Source organism: Musa acuminata, chromosome BXJ1-6, assembly GCF_036884655.1.
Source record: "Musa acuminata AAA Group cultivar baxijiao chromosome BXJ1-6, Cavendish_Baxijiao_AAA, whole genome shotgun sequence".
Classification (NCBI taxonomy): domain Eukaryota; kingdom Viridiplantae; phylum Streptophyta; class Magnoliopsida; order Zingiberales; family Musaceae; genus Musa; species Musa acuminata.
The window spans coordinates 39,659,768-39,681,424 of record NC_088332.1 but is presented as its reverse complement, the minus strand read 5'-3'; the positions used below and the strand labels follow the sequence as shown (position 1 = coordinate 39,681,424).

General features: G+C 37.1%; 2 protein-coding genes and 1 long non-coding RNA gene across 6 annotated transcripts; 1 reads left to right on the top strand and 2 right to left on the bottom strand.

The window, feature by feature from the left end:
* Positions 1 to 3,990: 3,990 nt before the first annotated feature.
* On the top strand, positions 3,991 to 11,147 carry LOC135676942 (uncharacterized). Of its 4 annotated transcripts, XR_010514486.1 has the most exons (4): positions 3,991 to 5,544; positions 8,625 to 8,665; positions 10,353 to 10,414; positions 10,504 to 11,134. XR_010514486.1 is itself a non-coding variant. In XM_065188682.1 (1 exon), exon 1 carries the CDS (start codon positions 4,139 to 4,141, stop codon positions 5,318 to 5,320), a length of 1,182 nt encoding a protein of 393 aa, XP_065044754.1. In that variant the 5' UTR covers positions 3,991 to 4,138; the 3' UTR covers positions 5,321 to 5,682. The 4 variants fall into 4 exon arrangements, 1 of the variants encoding a protein (XP_065044754.1); XR_010514485.1 differs by having other exon boundaries at positions 10,353 to 11,134; XR_010514484.1 differs by having other exon boundaries at positions 8,625 to 11,147.
* A 973-nt stretch (positions 11,148 to 12,120) lies between these two features.
* On the bottom strand, positions 12,121 to 13,348 carry LOC135677827 (uncharacterized). Its single transcript, XR_010514755.1, has 4 exons — positions 13,211 to 13,348; positions 13,027 to 13,122; positions 12,909 to 12,950; positions 12,121 to 12,244 (listed from the first exon to the last, which is right to left on the bottom strand). It is a non-coding gene; the product is annotated as an uncharacterized LOC135677827 (long non-coding RNA).
* Positions 13,349 to 13,509: 161 nt separating this feature from the next.
* LOC135677528 (uncharacterized) lies at positions 13,510 to 21,490 on the bottom strand. The gene is made up of 12 exons (XM_065189887.1): positions 21,454 to 21,490; positions 20,265 to 20,338; positions 20,048 to 20,128; positions 18,643 to 18,718; positions 16,960 to 17,030; positions 15,441 to 15,542; positions 14,778 to 14,867; positions 14,627 to 14,701; positions 14,504 to 14,536; positions 14,338 to 14,418; positions 13,836 to 13,898; positions 13,510 to 13,758 (listed from the first exon to the last, which is right to left on the bottom strand). The coding sequence occupies exons 1-12, from the start codon at positions 21,488 to 21,490 to the stop codon at positions 13,510 to 13,512; spliced, it is 1,032 nt and encodes a 343-aa protein (XP_065045959.1).
* Between the last annotated feature and the right edge of the window lie 167 nt (positions 21,491 to 21,657).

Here is a 21,657-nt window from a genome sequence, read left to right as displayed (position 1 = left end):
ACTAGTAATGTACAAAATCTTATTCAATAAATTTTTTTAATAGGGTTAAATGTTCTGAAGATGTGAGATAGCAGCTGACTAATATCTTAAATAGTAAGTCATATGATTGAATCATATTTTTATCATTTGTCTTTTTTAAGAATGATTATTAATCGGTAAGAATAAGGAAACAACAATTAAATAAGCGATAGTTATAATTGGAGTCATAAAATAAAATATTATATTTTGGGGTAAAATGGGGACATCGTTAAACATTTAGTGAGGTAGTCATCGAGGATAGCATTTGTTGTCGCATAAATGTTCCCTACCCTTATAATTAATTATGATTAGTATCCTAATTTTTATATTTAAAAAAATAATATTAAGATTTCTAAAAATAAAATATTTAACCTTAATTATCCTTACGTTGTTAATTTCATCCAATGAAAAAAAAAAAAGAAGCATATGTTATCATGTAAAAAAGGGTACGAATAAAAAAAATAAAAACATAATTTTACTATCTTTTAAATTATTAATTTTATATAAACTTCTCATCGTCATCGATTTCCTTTTCCCCTCGTCGCCCATCGCCCATTGCTGTTGTTAATCTTGCTCACCCGTCGCACCTCCTTTCATTATCATCCGCCACTTCTTAATCAAAGGCAAAGAGATCGATGACCAATTGCATCACGTCCTCCTCCTCAACATCATCATTTTTATATTCATAAATTTCTTCGTCGAGGCTCTCATCATCCTCACGATCACCATAGGTAGTGCGGATTTTAGAGGAGGGGCGGAATTGAGGTTTAAGATGATCTCCAAAGATCCACAACATGGTGTGTAGGAATGGGGAGGAGCTTGCACTTGACACGGAGGAATTAATGCAACATGTTGTGGATCTTGATGTAGACACCTCGCTTGAACCAGCGGAAGGGGAAGGCCACGAGGTTGTAGAGGTGGTCAACGGAGTTCACTTGGTCCATGATCAATTGGAACTTCTTCTATCGCATGCGAAGTGTAGTTAGGTGGAGGGCGCTCCCCCCCCCCCCCCAAGGTGATAGTAGGGCCGCATACTCCCAAATCAATGTTGTGTCATCCTCCTCCTCCTCCCTCCACTTTTTCCACTTCATTGTTAGTAAGATTGGTTTAATCGAGTTGCTGCCTGGAAGAGTGCTGACTGTGGTGAAACAATAATTCTCATCGTCTCAACTATATCTTTGGGGGCATCAAAATCTTAAATTGAGATATATTTTCTCTTACTAATCCATGACTTTAATCATTGTGATAAATAATCATAACTCTATAAAATTAATAATTTAGGAAAAGAGAAAATCGATCCGAGAAGTTTATATAAAATTAATAATTTAATATAATAAAATTATATTTTTATCCTTTCATTTCGCATCACGTGCACTTTTTTTTCATCGACAAACTTAACAATGTAAAAAGAATTGAGGTTAAATATTTTAGTTTCGTAAATATATGAACCTAAATACTAGTTTTTAAAATATAAAGATCGAAATACTAATCATAGTTAATTATAAGGATAATATATAATTATCCCCTATAAATCACATCTGAAAATCTCACATCTGCGTAGATTAAATAATAAAAATTAGTTTTTTTTATAGGAGAAGATAAATGTTAATAAGAAAGCATGTCATAAAATAAATTTAAAATTTTTATCCTAATATCTGTTGCAGGAGCTCTTTCATATGAAAGTTTGTAATCGAGCTCCTATTTATTTCATATCTAAGTAGCTTTCTTAGCTTTCGTATCTCATCATGATGTGCCTCGATGACACACTAACAGAGGAGACAATTTGAGATGTCATTTGTGTTCGGTGCATATTAGAATTTCAGAAAAATAAGAAAAAGAAAATAAAAAAATAAGACTACTTTTCAATTTATATATTTGAACTCATCCAAAAGCACAATATTTACAATAACAAAAAGATAAATTATATTTTTTTGAAATAAACCACTCATCCATGTATATTAATCTAAATTATTATCTTTTCTCGCATGTAGTCATAACTATTTGAATTAATTTTATCATATATCTTAATTCAAAATAATTATAATTTAAAATTATTTTTTAAAACTAAAAATATTAAAGTTTTTATAAAGATGACCGAACCTCCAATAGTCTATTTGAACATTTTTTTATAAATTAGTTCACGAATGAAATTGATGTTAAACTTTAATGTGTTTAATACGTCTATAAAAGGATAGGATTCTTCGTCATTGCATTAATAAACTTATTATTGTTGTATGTTTTAATTGGTTCATCTTATTTTTTTATATTTACTAAAATTCTTTGAAGTTAAATTATTTGAAATGTCATACTTATAACCACAATCTACTTTTGAGAGAATAATATTTTTTTATTTTTTTATTATCTATGAAATAACCATTGAGGCTTATAACCAACCCAATCACTATCAATATAAGAATATAACTTATAACATATTTTATAATTGAGAGTACTCTATATATAAGAACTCTCTATAACTTATAACAATCTAGATAATAAATTAATCATAAATATAATATCATACCTTAAATATATGAGATAAATTAATCCTTCAATTAAACTTCTATATAATTTCTTATTTAGTTTTTTCAATTACTATTTGTATTTATTATAGTATTCATTAGCTTACAAGCTGTCATATAAAATCTTCTTAATAAACATATTTTATTTATATAAATTTGAGGAAATTTTTTTTCTCATATACTTAAATTATATATATATATATATATATATATATATATATATATATATATATATATATATATATATATATATATATATATATATATATCACGATCTGAGTTTGATGGGTTAATTGGCCTATCAACTTTGTTTGGTCTAAATTACTAATCAAAATATTTAAGTTAAAGTTGATAATAGTATAATCATCAGACCTTTATAAGATAATCTTAATCTTAATATATATAATAGTATAATATATATATATATATATATATATAATATGATGATTGATGCTCAAATCATACGAAATATAGAGTTGGTTATTTCAATTTTATTCTGTCATGATGCTCTTTCGGAAGAAGCAACCCGTTGCTACCTGACACTCTCCTCCATCTGGAGTTATCGGATGGCGAAGGGAGGAAGCTCAACAATGACGAGGTCGTAAGCTTATGCTCGGAGTTCCACAACGGGGGCACTGAGACTACAACCACGGTTCTACAGTGAATCATAGAGAACCTGGTGAGGCAGTCGGTGTTGCAGAAGAAGCTGAAGAAGGAGATCGAGGAGGTGATGGGGACACTAGAGCGATGCATTCCAGGATAGGATATAGAGAAAGCGACAGATCTGAAAGCGGTGATCTTGGACGGCCTGCGGACGCACCCGCCGGCGCACTTCCTGCTGCCACACATGGTGAGGGAAGACGTACCACAGGGAGCAAGGAGATCAAGATGATGCCACTTGGTACGGGGAGGAAGATATGCCCCAGAATGAGGCTGGCGATGCTCCACCTCGAGTACTTCATGGCCAATCTGGTGTGGGAGTTCCAGTGGAAGCCCGCAACGGAGGAGGAGGAGGAGGTCTTCGTGTTGAAGAAGCTCGTGTTTGTAGTCATGAAACATCCATTGCGTGCCCGACTTGTACCACAACTTATGTTACCATAGAGGTTTCCACCACGACTCCATACCGAGTTAGGACAGGAGTGCGTAATTACTTAATATAATTGGCAATTTAGCATAAAGCTAAAATATTATGTGACAATAATTGGAAATGGACTTTTCAGGATTCCCTTAATATTAATTTATGGAAAATGAATTATAATTGTGGAAAACAAAACTATTTAATTGGTCCGATCAACTCAGCCGCGTATTTAAAGGGAAGAACGAGAGCGGTCCCACGGAAGCATGCAATGGCAGCCTGCCAGGTCGGCTCGAACAAGCCTGCACGCTGTTTCGTCCAATATACTCTTCGTTTCTGAGACTGCTACATCGAGATCGGGCCCTACGCAGCACCACAGAAAACGCAGCAGCGACGACAACGACAAAGAGCCTAGAAAAGGGGGAGACGGACCGCTTTCTTCCTCTGCTGCTGCTCCTCCTCGGCGGCCGAGCGCAGAGAATTCGAGGCAATGCGACCCTTCCCTCCTCAGCGGAAGTCATAGCTGATGGCGCCGAGGCGCAAGAAGTGGACGGAGGAGGAGGAGCGTTCACTCCTCGACAAGTACGCCGAGATGGCGGCCGACGGATCCATCTCGCGCCTACGCACCCGGGAGCGCCGATTCCGGCCCATCGCCGCCCACGTCAACGCCGCTCACCACGCCGCCGACCCTGCCGCCTACCCCTTCCTCTGGTCCTGGAAGGACGCCGCCAACAAGGTCCACAACATGCGCCACCAGTACCTCCTCGTCAAGCGCAAGCTACTCCTCCTCAACCCTCCCCCTACCTCATCCTCATCCTCCGCCGTCGCCGCCACTGCCGCCGTCGATTGGGACGAGCAAGGCCTCTCCCGCTGGTCCAACTTCCTCCGCTACCGCTCCGTCTTCGGCGACGCCCCCTTGCCCTTGACCGACCCCGCCCCTGCTCCCGGGGAAGCTTTCGACAACGATGGCGAGCTCGCCCTAGGGTTAGCCTTCGACGACTGCGCTGAAGGCGGAAGCGGAGAAGGAGCCGATCAGGACGTCGGCGATGACGAGGGTTTTGATTTCGATGATGTGGCCCCTGTCGCAGGCTCTGTGCCACAGCAGCCCGCGCGACCTCTGGCGGTGAATATGGGAAGGATGAAGCGGAGGAAGAAGACGCGGGCTGAGCGGCGGCGAGCACTGGCGGCTTGGAAGGAGTGGGAGGCAAAGATGGAGGACAGGGAGGCTCAGTGGGAGAGAGCGAGGTTAGAAAGGGAACGGGCAGAGGTGGAGGCGGAGAAGGAGAGGGAGCAGGAAAGGAGACAGGTGCAAAGACAGCGGAGGGAGGAGGAGATAGAGTGGGAGGAGCGTATGGAGGGGAGGAGAGCGGAGTGGAGGAAGCGGATGGAGGGGATGCTGAGGGAGCACCGAGTTGAGATGGAGCAGATTCAGGCAAGGATCATTCACGAGCAGCAGAGCGTGGTTGGGCAGCTTCTGGGAGTGCTATCACAATGGGCGGCGAGCCCTGTTTTTGGAGGGCTCTCAGATGCCACTGGTGGTGGCACTGCTTTGGGACAACACCATCACCACCAACATCAGCCACACCACCAGGCTGTACCCTATCTGTCTCAGATGGTGCATGGGTTGCACCATGTGAATGGTATCGTTCCAGGAGAGAATCGGGTTGATGGGGATGGACATGAGGATCATTTCATCGTTGATGATTGACTAAAATTAGGGCTTCGGATCTCTTTATATGAATGGAGGTTGTAAACGGATCACTCAGATACAGAATTGTGTTGGCAGGCACATGCAGGAGAACAAGTATCGAGAATTAATTATCAGAGTTGGAAATTTGTAAATGGCTTCATGCTGGACTGGAGATATTATAGGTGGATCTTGATGCGTACTAGGTCTGTCTGATCATCATTCTTTCTATTCTCAGCTGTAAGGTATGTTGTCAATGTGTCTGTCCTAGCCAGGCATCTTTCATATTCATTATTCATCGTTCATATGAATGAAGCTGTAGTTATATTGAGATGTAGGTGTGCTTCTCAAGTATTTTAGCAGCTCATTGGGTTCCTTGTTGATTCTTGGGATGGAAGAATGGCTAATGCGGTGTCTCAATTCATGTTTACAAGTTACATTATAAATTTTTTTGTAACATACTTTACACCTGTGTTACTTAGCTATAGAAAATTTATTGACGGTCATCATTAGAAATCTATTGATTGATGGGTTTATATCAATTACGTTTCAGAAAAAATGAAAACTTATTTCTAAGTTACTGACGGAGGTTGAGTAGGGGGTGTACATTTCTATGAGTGGTGATATATTTGGCAAGTTGAAGCTCAGTATATAATGATTGGCTGTTATAGTTTCACAGGTTTTTAATGAATTATAGTATGGAAAGTGGACCGAGTAGTCATTTCAAACTTGACTTTTTAATTCTTTTTAATTCTTTTTAATTCTTTTTAATAAAAGTTGTCCTTGGTGGCAAGTGGCAATCCTCTTATGGCTTAGGTGGAATCATTAGGTAGCTAGCCAAGGCATGTTTGAAATGCCTTAAATATCAAATTATATTATATTTTAATTTTTTTATTCCCATGACACCATTACAATTATTTTAGTTAAGATAATTTTTTTCTGAAATTTAAAATAGTCAAGTTATTATCACAACTTGACCTAATGGGATAACTGACCTATTAACTTTGTTGACCCTAAACTACTAACCCAAAATGTCAAGTCGAAATTAGTAGTAATAATAGTGCATCCATCATATCCTTACTATTCAATTTTAGCCTTTGCTTATTTTTGATGTAGGACTAAATCGAGATATTATAGTTGTCGTACCGCATAGGCAGTTATAGACATTCCTTGTGGGCAGCCCCATCAAAAGATTGAATAAAAATGAGTAAGAGACTATATTGCCCTTATGAATTACTTTAGAAAGTCTTAAATTATCAAATCTTCATAGTTTGTTATTTTTGGACTTCTCAAATAACTTATACTTTTAAGTGATAGTGCATCATGGACATTGAAATCGTGCCTAATGAAACATTTTGTTTCAAATCCTAGAAAATAGCATTTCTTCTAGTGATAGAATGTGTTTGAAACACCAAAAAATGGCAAGGAAGAAATCTGATTATGTATATAGTGAATACTCATCACCACAAGACGATAGTCATAGTTTTCTTTTTTCCGTTTCTTTTGAGGGGTGATTGTTATAATTTAGATCATAAGTCCATGAGTTCCAATTTTGTAATAATTTCTTTTATTGTTTTTTAAAATAAATTTTCTTTTGTTGTCAAAAAGAAAATGGAGGATTTGCTATGGGTTTGTTTATTCAGATATGCTATGGGTTTTGAAGTTTCATTGTTGTACCTAAAAAGTTGATGATCAAAATATATTTTATAGTATTGAGTGAGTTAGTTTATTCTTTTTTCAAAATATGGAGTTTGTTGTTTTTTCAAAATACCGGTCCAGTTTTTGTTTTTCTCAAAATACCGGTCCAGTTAAAAGATTAAGATGATAGTTTATCATTTACATTCTAGCACTCTCTCTTACCTATTAGATACCAGAGCAAAATGGCAAAGCCCAACATGTGGAACATATGGAACTTTGGTTAGAAAAGGGAATAGTTGTACATCTTGGAGTTTCAAATAATAGATCATTCAAATATCATGTATTTAACCTCAGTCCATCTAAAAGCTTAAGCTGATAGATTAGATAAGCTTATACTAATCAAGGATCGCCGTTTCAGGTAACATACCCGTTTTAAAGATTTGTTGGATCGATACATACCGATCAGTACCAATGTCCTAACACACAATACACCGGTATATATTGGTGTTTTGGAGAGAAAGAAACAGAGGGAGAGGAGGAATGGTGGAGGAAGGAGGAGGGATGAAGGAAGAAGAGAAAGCGGTGGAGGAGGAAGAAGAAGTAGTGGAGAAGGAAGAAGAGGAGAAGAAAAGGTGGGATTGTACCTAGGAAGAAGAAGGAATGCGGCTGCAACGATGTTAGCAGCGGCAACAGCGAAGAACGCGAGAAGAGGGCTCGCATTCGTGAGCCCTAATTTCTATTTGAATTTTTTTTTTCTTATTGTAATGCTTAGTTAGATGGGTCCCACTGTTTTTTTTTATTACTTTTATTGAACTGGATCGGGTTGCCTGAAACGGGGGTGGTCCGTGTACCGGCGCATGCTCGGACCAGTACATATCGCCCTCTTCATACCATTTCGGGTGGTACAGCAATCACTGGTACTAATTATATTCTAATTACAGAACGTTATGCTGCTTTGGTCATGTTGTTTCCACATGAAAGGATGAAAGCCTCCTTGATGTTTGAAGTTTGAACCACATTGAGTTCTACAGAAAAGATAAAAACTGCTATTGCTATTGTGTAACTTTCTTGAGTGTATGTAGATGCATAAATGTGCTAAGAATGACAATCGTGAACCAGAAGTCCTTTTTCTTGTACTTTGAGACTGCAACTTATGTCATCTTTCAAATCTCAAAGGGCATACAAGGGAAGTATATGTGAGAGCTTTGTATCGTATCTATGGTTCAGCTGTTGAAGATAATGCTTCTCTACAGCTCCATGCAAGTGTCTAATTGTACATCATGCTTCTGAGTGACTATGGAAATTTTCAAGCGAGATAAAAGCTAGTGGAAGAGTTCTTCGGGGGAACAGTTTTATGTAGAGTTCTCACTAGCATAGAAAGGCTTTTCTGTGTTGCATCTTCTACGATGGCATCATTTGGGTGCTTCACTGCTTTGATTATGATCCAGACAACATATCAGAAGAATGTCTGCTTAACTGCTGTGATATGATATATCAGGAGTTCATCTGCTACAAATAACAGACAATTGTTTCCTCTCTTAACACCTTGCCAGTTTCACATTACTGTTTTTTCAAATTCTAGTTTAGATAAAATGCAGTCAGATTAAATCTATAAGTCTACTTCAGTAATTTTGATGATTTTTTTTTCTGAAATGAGTCCGTGGATTCATTTAAATGGTATTTTCAGATTTTGAACACGGGATGAGCATCTCGTTGTGCTGGCACCAGGTTTGTTATTGATCCTCAAAAGATGTTTCCTACCAGTAGCATAAGTTCACCAGTCCTCATCTGATTACTTGTATGTTTTTGACCTGTGACTTGTGTGCAAGTATAGTTAGGCATTTTTCTCTCAAATTGTTCTCTTCTTGTTGACGGCATCTCTGTATTGCTACCTCCTGCTTATGGTAGTCGGCTAGCAGTGAAAAATACAAGCATGTATCTCAACTGAAGGGACATGCTTATTTTAGACATTGTTTTTCACATCCTCAAGCAAGCAACTTACATGTAGCAAGTACATGCAAAGGATTATGAACATGTATATGAACATTGTTCAATATTCATTAACAACATGACAATGTATATGTTCATATTTCTCACTCTACAAGATTTCACATATATGCAACATTTTAGGCCCAAAGTATTATGAACATGTTATACTTACATGCTTGGGTCCCTCTAATACAATTTTCTATCTCGATCTTGCTAGGTTTTTTGTTGTTTGTTCACATTTTTTTTTAGTACACCAACTACTGGAATGGGTTATTGATATTGAACAATGTCGAGCATTTTACCTAGTTGAGTTTAATGAATATTTTATTTATGTTTGTGGTTTATCCTTCTAATGTTGACTATCATATATGTGTCTTAGTAGTCATTTACAACTTTTGGTCTTGAAATGGAGATACCCTACAACTAGTAGATCTGTTACCACTTTCCTATTCTAAACTAATGGAGCTTTGTACCTTATGTTTGATGCTTGTCTGTAGCTCTCATGGACGGAGCTATAACACCCCAATTAGTCCCACCACATCGGAAGTGGGCAAAGACTAAGATTGACTTGTAAGAATTTGATGAGTATACTACTGTTAGCTTCAGCTTAAGTATTTTGAGCTAGTGGTTTAAGTTCAATGAAGTTAATTGACTAGCTCTCTCATCAGGCTGGGTCGTGAGTATTGGTATCATAGCCAACCTAGTATAGGGGCACGGTGAGGGGCTCGAGTAGGAAAAGACTATCCGTGGATGGGTAACACGTCACAACATGGAGCCACTTCAAAGCCAAAGAAGCATTATAATTCAATGGCTATAATCCTTGTGATGCAGGTTAGCCATCCACATTGAATTATTATCAAATGCTAACACGTCACAACTTTATTTATAATCCTTAGGCCAATCAGAAAACGATGCAGTTCTATTGACTCGAAAATAGTGTCATTGATGCAACCCAAAAATGTATTCCTTCAACATTGTTGAACACTTCTTTCTTTACCCGTACTATTTTTTGCATGTACTGCCATGTTTTGTTTTAGTATGGAAGTTCTGTAAGTTTTGGAACCAAACACTGTGAGAGGCAAACTTTGACCCCCAAAGCATAATGTTGTAGAAACTAATGCAAAATGCCTAGTGTGATCTTTGAGTGAAGCATGGTAGAAGCGTATCTAATGTCACTTGACATCTCTAGAATGATTTTTGAAACAATAATAAAACCTAGTCTTTGCATGATTTTTCTGTTTTGAAATTTCTTATTGTGTATAATTTATTTTTACTTAGTTGGGATGTGACCGTAAGATTACTCCTCTGTGAACTGTGATCAATAATGAGAATTTTCTTGTAAAGTTAGGATAATATACATTTAACATAATCTAATAATATTAGGAGTCTTGTGCATTAGACTGATAGTTTCATGTTTTGTTTCTAGTCAGGAAGTGGACTTCATCTATGGAATTAGATTGAAAGGAAGCCCCCCAAGAACAGATTTACGTAACATCAATTTTGTTTTTTGTTTGGGTGTGTTTCGTTTCATTCTATATTGTCTAATTAATTGAAGGAAGGCTATTTTTATTTTTCAGTTTCACCCACCACATCCATGACGTCCCATCGAGAAGGGCGTTTACTCCTTCCTGCGCGGGCTGCTGCTAGGGGCCGTGGCGATGCTCGACTCGGCACTCTGGTACTCGTCGCAACGAAACTGAAGCAACTTGATCCGGTGAGCCAAGACAAAGGACCAGGTTTGGAGGAGGGGGATGCAACTCTTGTGGAGCATAGTAATGATGGCACAGGCAGCATTGCTGGGATGGGTTGTGCTGTAGACCCATTTTGGGAGCCGCATCACCTTGGAGGGATTCGACGGCGTGCCCTGGCAGAGGTATTCCATTGTGGGGACTGACACCAATGGCGGCATCGAGTCTAAGGGTGGTGGTGCTGGCTCTTGGTGGGGCATTGCCACCACGTTGGTTGCCGCCAAGGTTGCCATGAGGACAACAGCGACCAGCTCCATATTGGATATATATATGGAGAGAGAAAGAGAAATATTTGTGATAGAGAACTTGTGGGGAAGAGGTAAGAGGGAGAGAGTATTAATTCTGCACATCCACTTAAAGCAGTGTGATTGAGATTGTTCTTGTTGTTTTAGTAACTGAACTGTACCCAATGGTAACTCAAAATAAGACGTTATAATTGTGACAAATGTTATGGTATGGATCTAATGTTAAAATACTAATGTTCTATATTATTTAGAGGAAAATTGGAGAGGAGAAAGAAGTAGACATCAAGCTGGATGATCTCATAGTCGTGTGGTTTCCATTCTATGACAAATCTCTGAAGCAAACCTTATTTAAGTTTGGCTAACCTGCATCATAATTCAATGGCTACACCATGTTTAAAGAAGCATCATAAATAAAATAAATACCTGAAATAAAAAAACTATCTCCATAGGTGATAATGTTCCTCAGCTCATTACACCGATTAACTCTCTTGGAATGATGTTCTTAACATATATAAAATGTAGTTTTTCCATTATCTTTCTCTTATAATATTTCAGAAACGGTTCACAAGATCGAATTTGGTTTTTTCTATGGAGTTAGATTGGAGGAAAAGCCTCAATTTTATTTGTTTAATTTTATATTTTGTTTCATTCTTTACTGGCTAAGCAATTAAAAAAACTTTAATTTTATTTTCTCAGTTTTGCCCATATTTTACATTTTATTTTTATTGATGATTTATCCTTGCCCCTCTCTAATTTTCTTCTAAACCTCAATTTCTTAGTTATCTAACAAAAGCATTAAAACACATTCAAAGGATTTTCAAATAAATAATTAAAAAAATTTAAAAAAACATAGCTAATTATAATGTTAATGTTACTCGTGTCGGGCTATCGATATGAAACTCATTTCATCAAACAACTCACATAAGGCCACAAGATAAAACTGTCATATGCAAAGACACCATAAGGAAGAAAGCCATAAGCCTTATAGACAAATTGTGTTCATCTTAAAACCAAGCAATTATGTAAAACTAATTATGTTCTAAATATTTACACATCTACCAAAATTCTATCCTCATCTTTAGAGCACTCTACCTTCTAATAACCTATGCAGCTAGATGGTAGTAAAAAAAATCAGTAGTAGAAGTGGTCAAGAATCATCTGGTCATGGTACCATGGATTCTTGTAAGAATACTGAAGTCCGGCAACCTCCATGTGGGCCTGCTGGACTGTGCATTGCTGCTCGGTTGTCCATTTACCGGAGATAAGCTTGAAATTTTTGAGGAACCCGATGCCTTGAAGCTAGATCCTGAGCTCCCTATTACCTCCTGAAAAGGATAAATTCTATGAAAATGCAAGAACAAGATTCAAGGTTGACAAGTTGTCCCAAGTAATCATATAATTCTAATGCTGTCCCAAGTAGCAAAACTCTTTTCATATGGTTTGGAATACGTGAATCAAGAAAGTTAAGACCGCCTATAGAATTTTGTGGACTTCCAAAGTCAGTGCTAACTATGTCAGAGACATATTTAAGTGAATCGAGTACCCCTACTGACAATATAGGGTCAGGGAGCTCTCGAGGCATTTAATAGGATTTCATGGGACACCGAATACTCTAATTTAGAAAAGCTTATAGTCCAAGCAGGAGATCTAGAAGTTTACTTAAAAAGTTTCTGGGCATAATCATGCATACAATGCTTCAAAAATTTCCAACAAAGATATGACTCTCAGCCTCTCCTTTCTGCCATTCTTAGCCTTCACATCTCCATCATACTGCATTGCATTTTCCTTCAATCAAATGGCTCATATGAAATTATACTGTATTAGTCTGACCGTAGCTTGGAACATATTGAGATTACCACATCTAGATAGCTTTAGGGGGAAAAATTTGTTGAATCAACAAGACAGAAGTTAGTTTTTGTGAATTTTTCTTGAAGCACTTATGCAAAGTTAAGGATAAATAAAATAAATATAAAGAACATTAATGCTAACCTTTAGCCCAGAAGCCGAGACAGCTGTTGATGGTCGTATAATCTGAGAAACCCATGCTTCATCAGACATCAAAGTAGGCCACTTAAAAAAGGTTGAGCTTAATGTCAGTAATCCTGACCTTAGAACTCTCATTAGCAGATCGTGATGATGATGATGACGACAAAGAAGACAATGTTGATGGTGTTTCCAGTGTCAAAGGTGGCAAAAGGCCCACCTATCAAGAGATAAATAGGCATAAGTTGGTAATACTAGGTTAACAATAGAAACAGGCACAGCAACTGAACAACAAAGCAATGGCCTACTCTTGTCACTATCGACGTAGCTTGTAGAAGTTCAGTTGGTTGCCAAGAAGCGAATGGTGAGTCCTGCAAATCATTGAAGTGAAAGAAAAAAATATAAACTAATGGTTTGTGGAAAAGTATGCACTACATTTGCATATTTGGTAAGAGAGCAGCAAATGCCGCCACGCCAATATGATATCCAAAAAAATCATGGGTATTCCAAGTTCAAAATACATTGCAGCCATGATAATGTGGCAGCTATCACATGACACTTCCAAGTAAAGAAAGGTTCAGGATCAACCATGGTACACCAGCATTGATCATAGTACTGTTTTGGCAAAATAAAGAACATTATATGTGCTAAGCTTTACTAGGTCTGAAACCAACACAGCTGTTGCAAGCTGCAGAACCCCAGAAACCTTTAGTTGATCAGATACTATAATATGACACTCATAGAAGTCGAGGTAAATGTCAAAAATCATCACCTTAGACTTCTCAACAGCAGATGATGACGACAAAGACATTGACGATGATGGTGTTTCCAGGGTCAAAGGTGGCAAAGAGTCTGTCTATTGAGAGATTGGTAAGATTAGGTTAAAAACTGAAACAGGCACTGCAACCAGAAAACAGAAAGCAATAAGCCTACTTTTGTCACTAACGGTGTAGCTTGTGGAAGTTCAATTGCTTGGCTAGAACTGGATGGTGAGTCCTGCAAGTCGTTGAAGTGGAAAAACTCAGGTTGTTGACAAACATGCACATGATGTTGCTACATCAGGTAAGCAATCAACAAATGGCATCACAGACTAATATCTAACGGATCACGGGCACTTCAAGAAACATGATAGCAATGATACATAAGCATCTACTAAATGATACCTCAAAAGTAAAAGTCATTTATATCTATAGTAACATATGAGCATATACGATGATACAAGGTCCACAAACCAAAAGAGTATTACACTACACAAAGTTCATTCCTTCCACTAAAAAGTTGTCTAAGCAATAGTATTTAACTAATATATTTAAAAATTCAGACAGTCAAACAGTCTTCTCTATGCAAAAGTCAAAAATACCAATGGTATAGGTGCCATAATATAAATGAGACAATAGAGATGTTAATTACACACAATGGTTAGACAATTTTTTACCTGAATAAGTTCTTGACTTTTGCTCTGTTCTAATTTTTCCACATACTGACACAGATGATAGACTCCTTGGGTTGCAAAATCCTAACATGGATGATCCTACATCAACAATAAAAAAAAAAGGAAAATAATGGACAAGAACTGATGCAATGGAAACTTCTAACTGTACCTGTCTGTCCTCTATTCGAAAAAGCTTTGTCTCCTGATATGTAACAAGTTACATTCAGCATAAACAATTATTTGTTATAGACTAAAAGATAAGAGATCAAAGCAAAACTAAGTGAAAAATTACCAGAGTCTGGACAGCATGGTGAACAGATTCAACATCGGTGTGAATCAAACTCAAATCCCCATGTAGCTTTGAGACCTGAAGGTTTAAAATATATCATTTTAAAGCTTTGACAGGTACAATACATGAGAGGTGGACAGAAGCATTTCCCCACCTCACATTTGGTGGCAGTAGCAAGTTCCTTGCACTCCTCCAAATTGATGTCTGCACGGTCAATCCTTTGAGATAAATGACGCTTAGCAGTCTACAGATTCCCAGAATTACAAAGAAAATCTCAAGAGAAAGTAAATTTAAAAAAAAATGAAAGATAAAATATCCAACATGGGCAACATTTTGCATTTTTTTTTCTTTTATAGCACATAATGTCATAATCAAATATTCAAATTAGATTTCACACAGATAAATACTTTTGTTGTAATATTTTTTAGTCATTTTCTATTACAGCACCTGAGAAACCTCTAAATTAGCAGTGATGATCATGTTAAATACTTGAAAGTCTAAAAAAAACATCAATTTACATCTATTCATCAGTCCATGAGCCTGCAAAAGCACCTATTTGCAAAGGTTATAAGTAAAACTTGCTTAATGAAACAAGTGGAAAAAATTTATGTATAATATTTTGAATCCTTCATGATCATTTGCTTTACTGCTACACTGAACAGCCATCTCCTAATCAATTAAATTAAAGATAATTATGTCAATCCTTTTTATAATTTTTCTGGTTGAGAGCAGTTAAGGAAAAAGGAGGAATTTTGAGAATACTTGATTGTTTTTTTTAATAAAGAAAACAGGAGGGCAAAGTCAAATGATGACATACAGCAATTGATGCTGAGATTAGCTCCAGTTGCTTGCCGACTGTAGTGCAAGCATCTGATAAACCACGACGTGTCACAAACATCATATCAGAAACCTTCCATCCCTGCCAGGTGCACAAAAATTTCATATAGATAAAGAAAAAATCTTGACTTTCAAAGAAAGAATAAACATATCAGCCACTTGTCAATGCAACACTGGCAATAGTGGCACAAGGCACTATGAAGACCAGATGACTTGCTAATAACAATCATAAAATGGATATCTTTGATCAAAAACCATGGTGTTACTGTTCATACACTTCCCAAACCTGGCAGGAGACACATTATTCTATTATAACATAATTTATTCAACATAACAACTGGAAATTTACCATCTATGATGACTATCCTTGATATTGAAGTTCTTATATCCCAAAACTATATGATGGTCTTTGAGTTCTTATAAGGACTCCAAAAACTTCTTGAAACTTTATTTTAACCCTATTTATATCCCTCACAATGCAATTCAGGAAATCTTCAAAAAACAGAAAAAAGAAATAACGCTAATGTCTTGCAATAGTATCCACTAAAATCTATTTCTTGGTGTAAATTAAAATATGCATTACCAGTATCTCTCAATCTTCATGATATGGGCTGCGGACCAGACAAATCTCTATAACTACTATAACTCTTAAACCAGGTGCATGATCATCAACCAAAACATCCTAAATTGATAGAATCAATCTTATATGCTTTATTGTCACAGTGATAATAACAATTAACAAGTATCACTTGACTGAAAATCATGTGTCAACAAAGTTACATTCCATGCCCACTGATGCTGACTAATCTTTTTTTTTACAGGTTAATCCAATCACTGAATCTCATTATCCTACCATTTGTTTATGAAAGCAAACAGCTTCAATTATTTCTTTAGCTGTGCATCAAAAGGCAAGTTGAGGCCTAGTGCTCTGTGATAACCCCAGCAAGTTATAGGCAATAAAGGTATAACATGCATGTCAGTGCATCCCATATTAACAAAAGACCAGAGCCCTCCTCATCTGGTCCGCAATGTAGCCTGGCACTTAGACAAGCAAGTCACCACAGGATGTCATGACATGGTGCCTTACAATGCCAGCTCATCTTGGATGGACCAAGAATGTTGTATAGCGATCATTTCAAGCCATTAGTTCCCAGTTACGGACTGGAAATTCAAGGTACAAAGCATTTAATATGACAAGGGATTTCATATACTATTATATAATACACACAATATGAACAATACACTAGAATTGCTCCAAGGAAAAGCAAAAAAAATGCTACAATTAGAAAACAGAACATTTTATGCTAGATTAATTTTTTTGGCATATAGTAAGTGATAAAGATGGGATTCGAGCCCAGGACCTTGTGATAATCTATCAAAGTCTTTACTAATTAAGCTAACTAGCACGTTCAAACTAAAAAACAAGACATTCTATGCGACAAGCTAGAAAACTTCTCGGTGAATTGAACTTGTCTGTGATGAAGTAGATGACAGATTACCTTCCACCATATACATAGATATCCAACAGCCCCAAACACAATAACAGCTGTGATGCCACAAGTACCAGAACCTGCAATCAAAATTGAAGGTAAATTAAAGAGATGCTCTAATAAATAGGCAACTAATAAGTATAAAAATACATTCACCATTAGCCAGAGTAGAGGCAAAAGAAAGTAGGGATTAGGTAATATCCAATCTTAACAACTGACTATTACTCCCCCAAAACTTATGCTTTCCTAAAACAAAAACCTCTTTTAACTGCAATTTTCACATATACTTCTAGCTTTATCCACTGGGAAAAGCACAAAGAGTAAGAGCAAGTCTATTCTTATCATCGCTTATTGTCTAAATGTACCAAAGAGGCTATAGTTGGACAAACTAGGTATGTATAAAAGTATAGTAACTGTGAACACTCTCACTGTCAACCTATGATATGGCATGGGACTACATTTTCTTGTGGTGGATGACTACTTTGAAAATCTGATCCTGCCTGTGGAGGTCATGAACTTCTCTTCACCCTGCTCAATGGGGTTCACCTCTAGGATGGCTCAACCTTTGAAGCCTTGGAGGAGCAGGTTGTCTTGTTGCAAGCTTAGTGGTAGATTTTGCAGTCACATATGCAATTGGAAGACTCTTACTCCACCTTGGTAGCAGAAGATCAAGGGGCTTAAAGAAGGCATCATGTAGGTGCCAAAAACAGAGTTACACATGATACGGCATGGAACTACATTTTCTTGTGGCAGATGACTACTTCGAGAATCTGATCCTTCCTGTGGAGGTAGTGAGCTTCCTCTTCACCCTGCTCAATGGGGTTCACCTCTAGAATGGCTCAACCTTTGGAGCCTTGGGGGAGCATGTTGTCTTAGTGCAAGCTTAGTGGTAGATTTTGCAGTCACATAGGCAATTGGAAGACTCTTACTCCGTCTTGGTAGCAGAAGATCAAGGGGCTTAAAGAAGGGCATCATGCAGGTGCCAAAACAGAGTTGCACACCTGTGATTGAATCCAATTGCTAGTTTGCTAGCTATGGTGAACCAGCAATTCACAAGCCCTTTGGAACATTAGATCCTTTTACTATTGTTACTTTTCTTAAGGTTAAAATTGATCATGTCTATAATGAAATAAATAGAGCAGCTAACTAGTTAGCCAACTAAGAAAAAAAGAACAGGGATTATGCTTTGGGTTTGCTAACCCCTCTCGGAGTTGTTGTGAAACTTTGAAATTCACTAATCAGGAATCTTTTGTAACAGGTATGTTTTTCATCAGTTAATAATGTGATTTTGTTCCCTTTGTTAGAAAAATAAGGGCATCAACTAAATGCACGAGTCATATGCAAACCTTTCTTATGAACTTTTTCGCTACGGTTGTTCATCCTAGCCATATCAGGTCAACATTTCCTAAAATCATCACATAGATTTTTGCATTGTCGCCATTACATGCATATGAAAGAAATGGCATGATAATTGAGTGAAACTTTCACATGGTCTATGCTAAGAATTACTTTTTTTCTGTAGAGATTGGATAGTCAAGAAAGTTGCACAGATGACATATATGGGATATAAATCCATCACAATGGTTGTAAAGCAAGATAAAAAAATTGCATACTAAACAGAGAGTAGCATATCTATAAACAAGCAAAGCATTGTGGAATAAAAAAAAACAACAGTATCCCTAAAAGTCAGACCTGAGTTTGCACCAGTTACAATTGTAACTGATCTTGATGATGCTAAGAGTTGCAACTCTTGACGGAGAGTATTAACCTGCAATATTTATATGCAATCAATTTGAGTGTAGGCCTACCATGAAAAATTGAAACAAGACCCAAAATTTTCATATTAGTGGGCAATTTCACAAATATCTGACAAAAAAATTGGTGATAGGTAGTACAAACTCAATGGAACACTTAATGACATATTTTGTAGGACATTGAGAATATCCTATGAAGTCCATGTCTTGAGTCATCACAGATTCAAGCTAAATATACATAATTTGTATAAACCATGCCAGCATGGCATGAAGAGCCAGTCCTAAAAAGTCAAGTATCGTGCCAGGTCAATAAAGCTCATGCCAGCTGGTACAGTCACCTTTCCGACTTGTGTCGTCAGCATGTACCAGAGTGGAATATCACCATCATGCCACCATGCCTTAAAAGTTAATAATTAATTAGATGCATAACAGTTATATTGATCCAGGAAACAGTTATATCTAAAGGTACAAACTATTGCTATGAGACTAGAATTGGAACTTTCGTTGATGGACAAATAATAGACCCGTAATGTAGAGTAGGTGCAAACCAAACTTGATTGTACGATCTCCCAAGCATTGAATTGATAACCAACCCCATACCATAACAAACTGGATTGTGGATGCAGACCAGAACACATCTAACATATTATTCAATCCATTAATCCACATCACGTGCATGTACTTGCTCACAAAAATTTTACTCTTAAAGTTTATATACTAAAGGCCACGGAAGTAACAGTGAGCATATACAGCTGGCAAAGAACTCATAAGCAAACACAACAACTACCAAGCTATCAGCATAAGCAAACAGCTGGATCATTAGAATGCACATATTTTGCAACAGGGTGAAGCTGAAATAGCACCCATATAATGCTAAAACTTTTACACAAATGGACTGCCAAGACATGTAAATATCCAGTCTTGACTTGGCAACATTTGAACCATTGTATGATAAATGGTAAATCAAAACAGGAGCCCACTAAAAATTATATGATACCAATGTCAATACCAGACACATAAGAAATCAATATATTTGTACTAGACAAGAAGCATGCCATTATCAATTTTGTGTAGGTTACAACAAAGTTTCCTATTCATCGCTTGCAGCTGACCCAAAAAGTAGAAGTGCACAAACAGGAAGGTTTAATCAATATATCATAGCATCAGTATAAACGTCAAGAAAGAAAGGAACATAATGGAAAGTTACAACTTCCATATATAACCCACGTGATTTGGAACTTCAACATAAGTTGATAACAACAGAAACAATATGCTCAACAAAAGTTTTAGAAACAGAAGCAAGCTGCAAAAAAAGGTCAAAACATATTTAAAGTAATCCTGACCTGTGCTAGTAGAGATTCATTCTGTGGTTTGCTAGAAGATTGAATATTACCATTATCTTGTTTTAGGTGCTTCGTGACAATCTGCAGTACAATCATTATGTTCATTAAGGTAAAAAAAGACACTAAAGAATTGAATTTTAAGTTCCTAAATCCTAAACTACAGAGTGGCAAATGTTTATAGACCATGAGCATGTCAGTTGAAGCTTTACCAAGATACCTTGAAAGCATCAGAAAACAAATAAGTGACATCAGAAAAATGAACTTCCTTTGTGATCATAGACCCTACAATACCTGCAAGACACTCGGCACATGACATTCAACCATTATGATGCAGTGTTTTTATTAAATAAAAAAAGTAAACAGTTGCCAAAAAATGACAGTTAAAAGAAAAACACCACGAAGCATGTAAAGTATGTAGCACACAAAGAAAAAGAAATATAGCAGAGTTATGATACCAGGTGCATGGTTAATATGTAAGCACATTGGCATTTGAAGCAAGATAGACTGGACATGTGTGGTTAGATGATACTAGTCCATACAACTGAGTCACTAACACAGGTCTTTAAGACACTAGGAGCAGTAACACTTAATTGATCCTTAAGATATGCAATTACCGAGTAATTACTTAGTGAATGAACAGAAGAACTATGAAAATAAAGGACACAATGTAGAAATCACATTATACAAACTGTTAAATCTAGATATCTTCCTGTTGCAGATAAAATCATGATAAAATTTTCAAAATAATCATGTATGTCTAAGAAAATAATAGGGGTTTCCTGTTTTCACATACTAAGCTTCCAAGTCTTGAGTGCTTAGAGACACATTACAAAAAAAAAAAAACCCAACCATCCACCCTTCAAGGATTGTGAAAATAATGGGGGAACAGGCCCGACAACCAGATTTTCAAGGAGGAACATTATTGAACAAATACATTTACTCTCCTACACAATCTTGACTCGAATGAGAAAAATTACATTTATTTACCCAAACAATCTTAGTTTGCAGGTGACAACCAGCTTGCCACACTAATATATTCATCATTTTATACATAAATCAAAAGAATTTAACACATTTGAATAGAACGACGATCCTTAAGCAACACTCGGTAGTCATTACCAACAAAATATTAACAGCATCTTCGACAATTATTCGATAAGTTAACAAGACAATATGTCTAGGTTTCTCGAAGGCCAACTCCCCCATCTTTTCTCTAAAAGTTGACGAGGGACAAACTCCTTGCCATGACAAGATGCACTTTTATGTGCTTTGTTATGAATTATCCCCTCAAAACACCGAGGAAAGCGAAAACAACTGATATATGAAAACTACGGTTACGTCGAACAATGGTAAAAAGCACAAGAAGCAATCCTCAAACCCTCAGTGCAAAGGAGCAATAGGAGTACCCGCTCCGATGACGATGGCGACCTTCCCGAGCGCCATGGCCGATCGAAAACCTTACGTAACCGTCGAGGGTTCGTCCGGCATCGATAGCCCCGAAACCCGGGTGGCGAGGTATTTATATGGTGGTAGGGTTTTACCCCCGATCACCCAACACTCTTGGGAAAGGGCTCTCAGCCGTCGGATCATTAAGTAGCTCGAGGGATGCG

Excerpts from the sequence above, each read along its gene's own strand:
- LOC135677528 (XM_065189887.1), bottom strand. The coding sequence starts at position 21,490 with ATGGCGCTCGGGAAGGTCGCCATCGTCATCGGAGCGG. Across the intron at positions 13,899-14,337 it reads AAAGTCAAGAACTTATTCAG|GACTCACCATCCAGTTCTAG; the intron begins GTAAAAAATTGT and ends AACGACTTGCAG. Across the intron at positions 13,759-13,835 it reads CTACACCGTTAGTGACAAAA|ACAGACTCTTTGCCACCTTT; the intron begins GTAGGCTTATTG and ends ATCTCTCAATAG.
- LOC135676942 (XM_065188682.1), top strand. The coding sequence starts at position 4,139 with ATGGCGCCGAGGCGCAAGAAGTGGACGGAGGAGGAGGAGCGTTCACTC.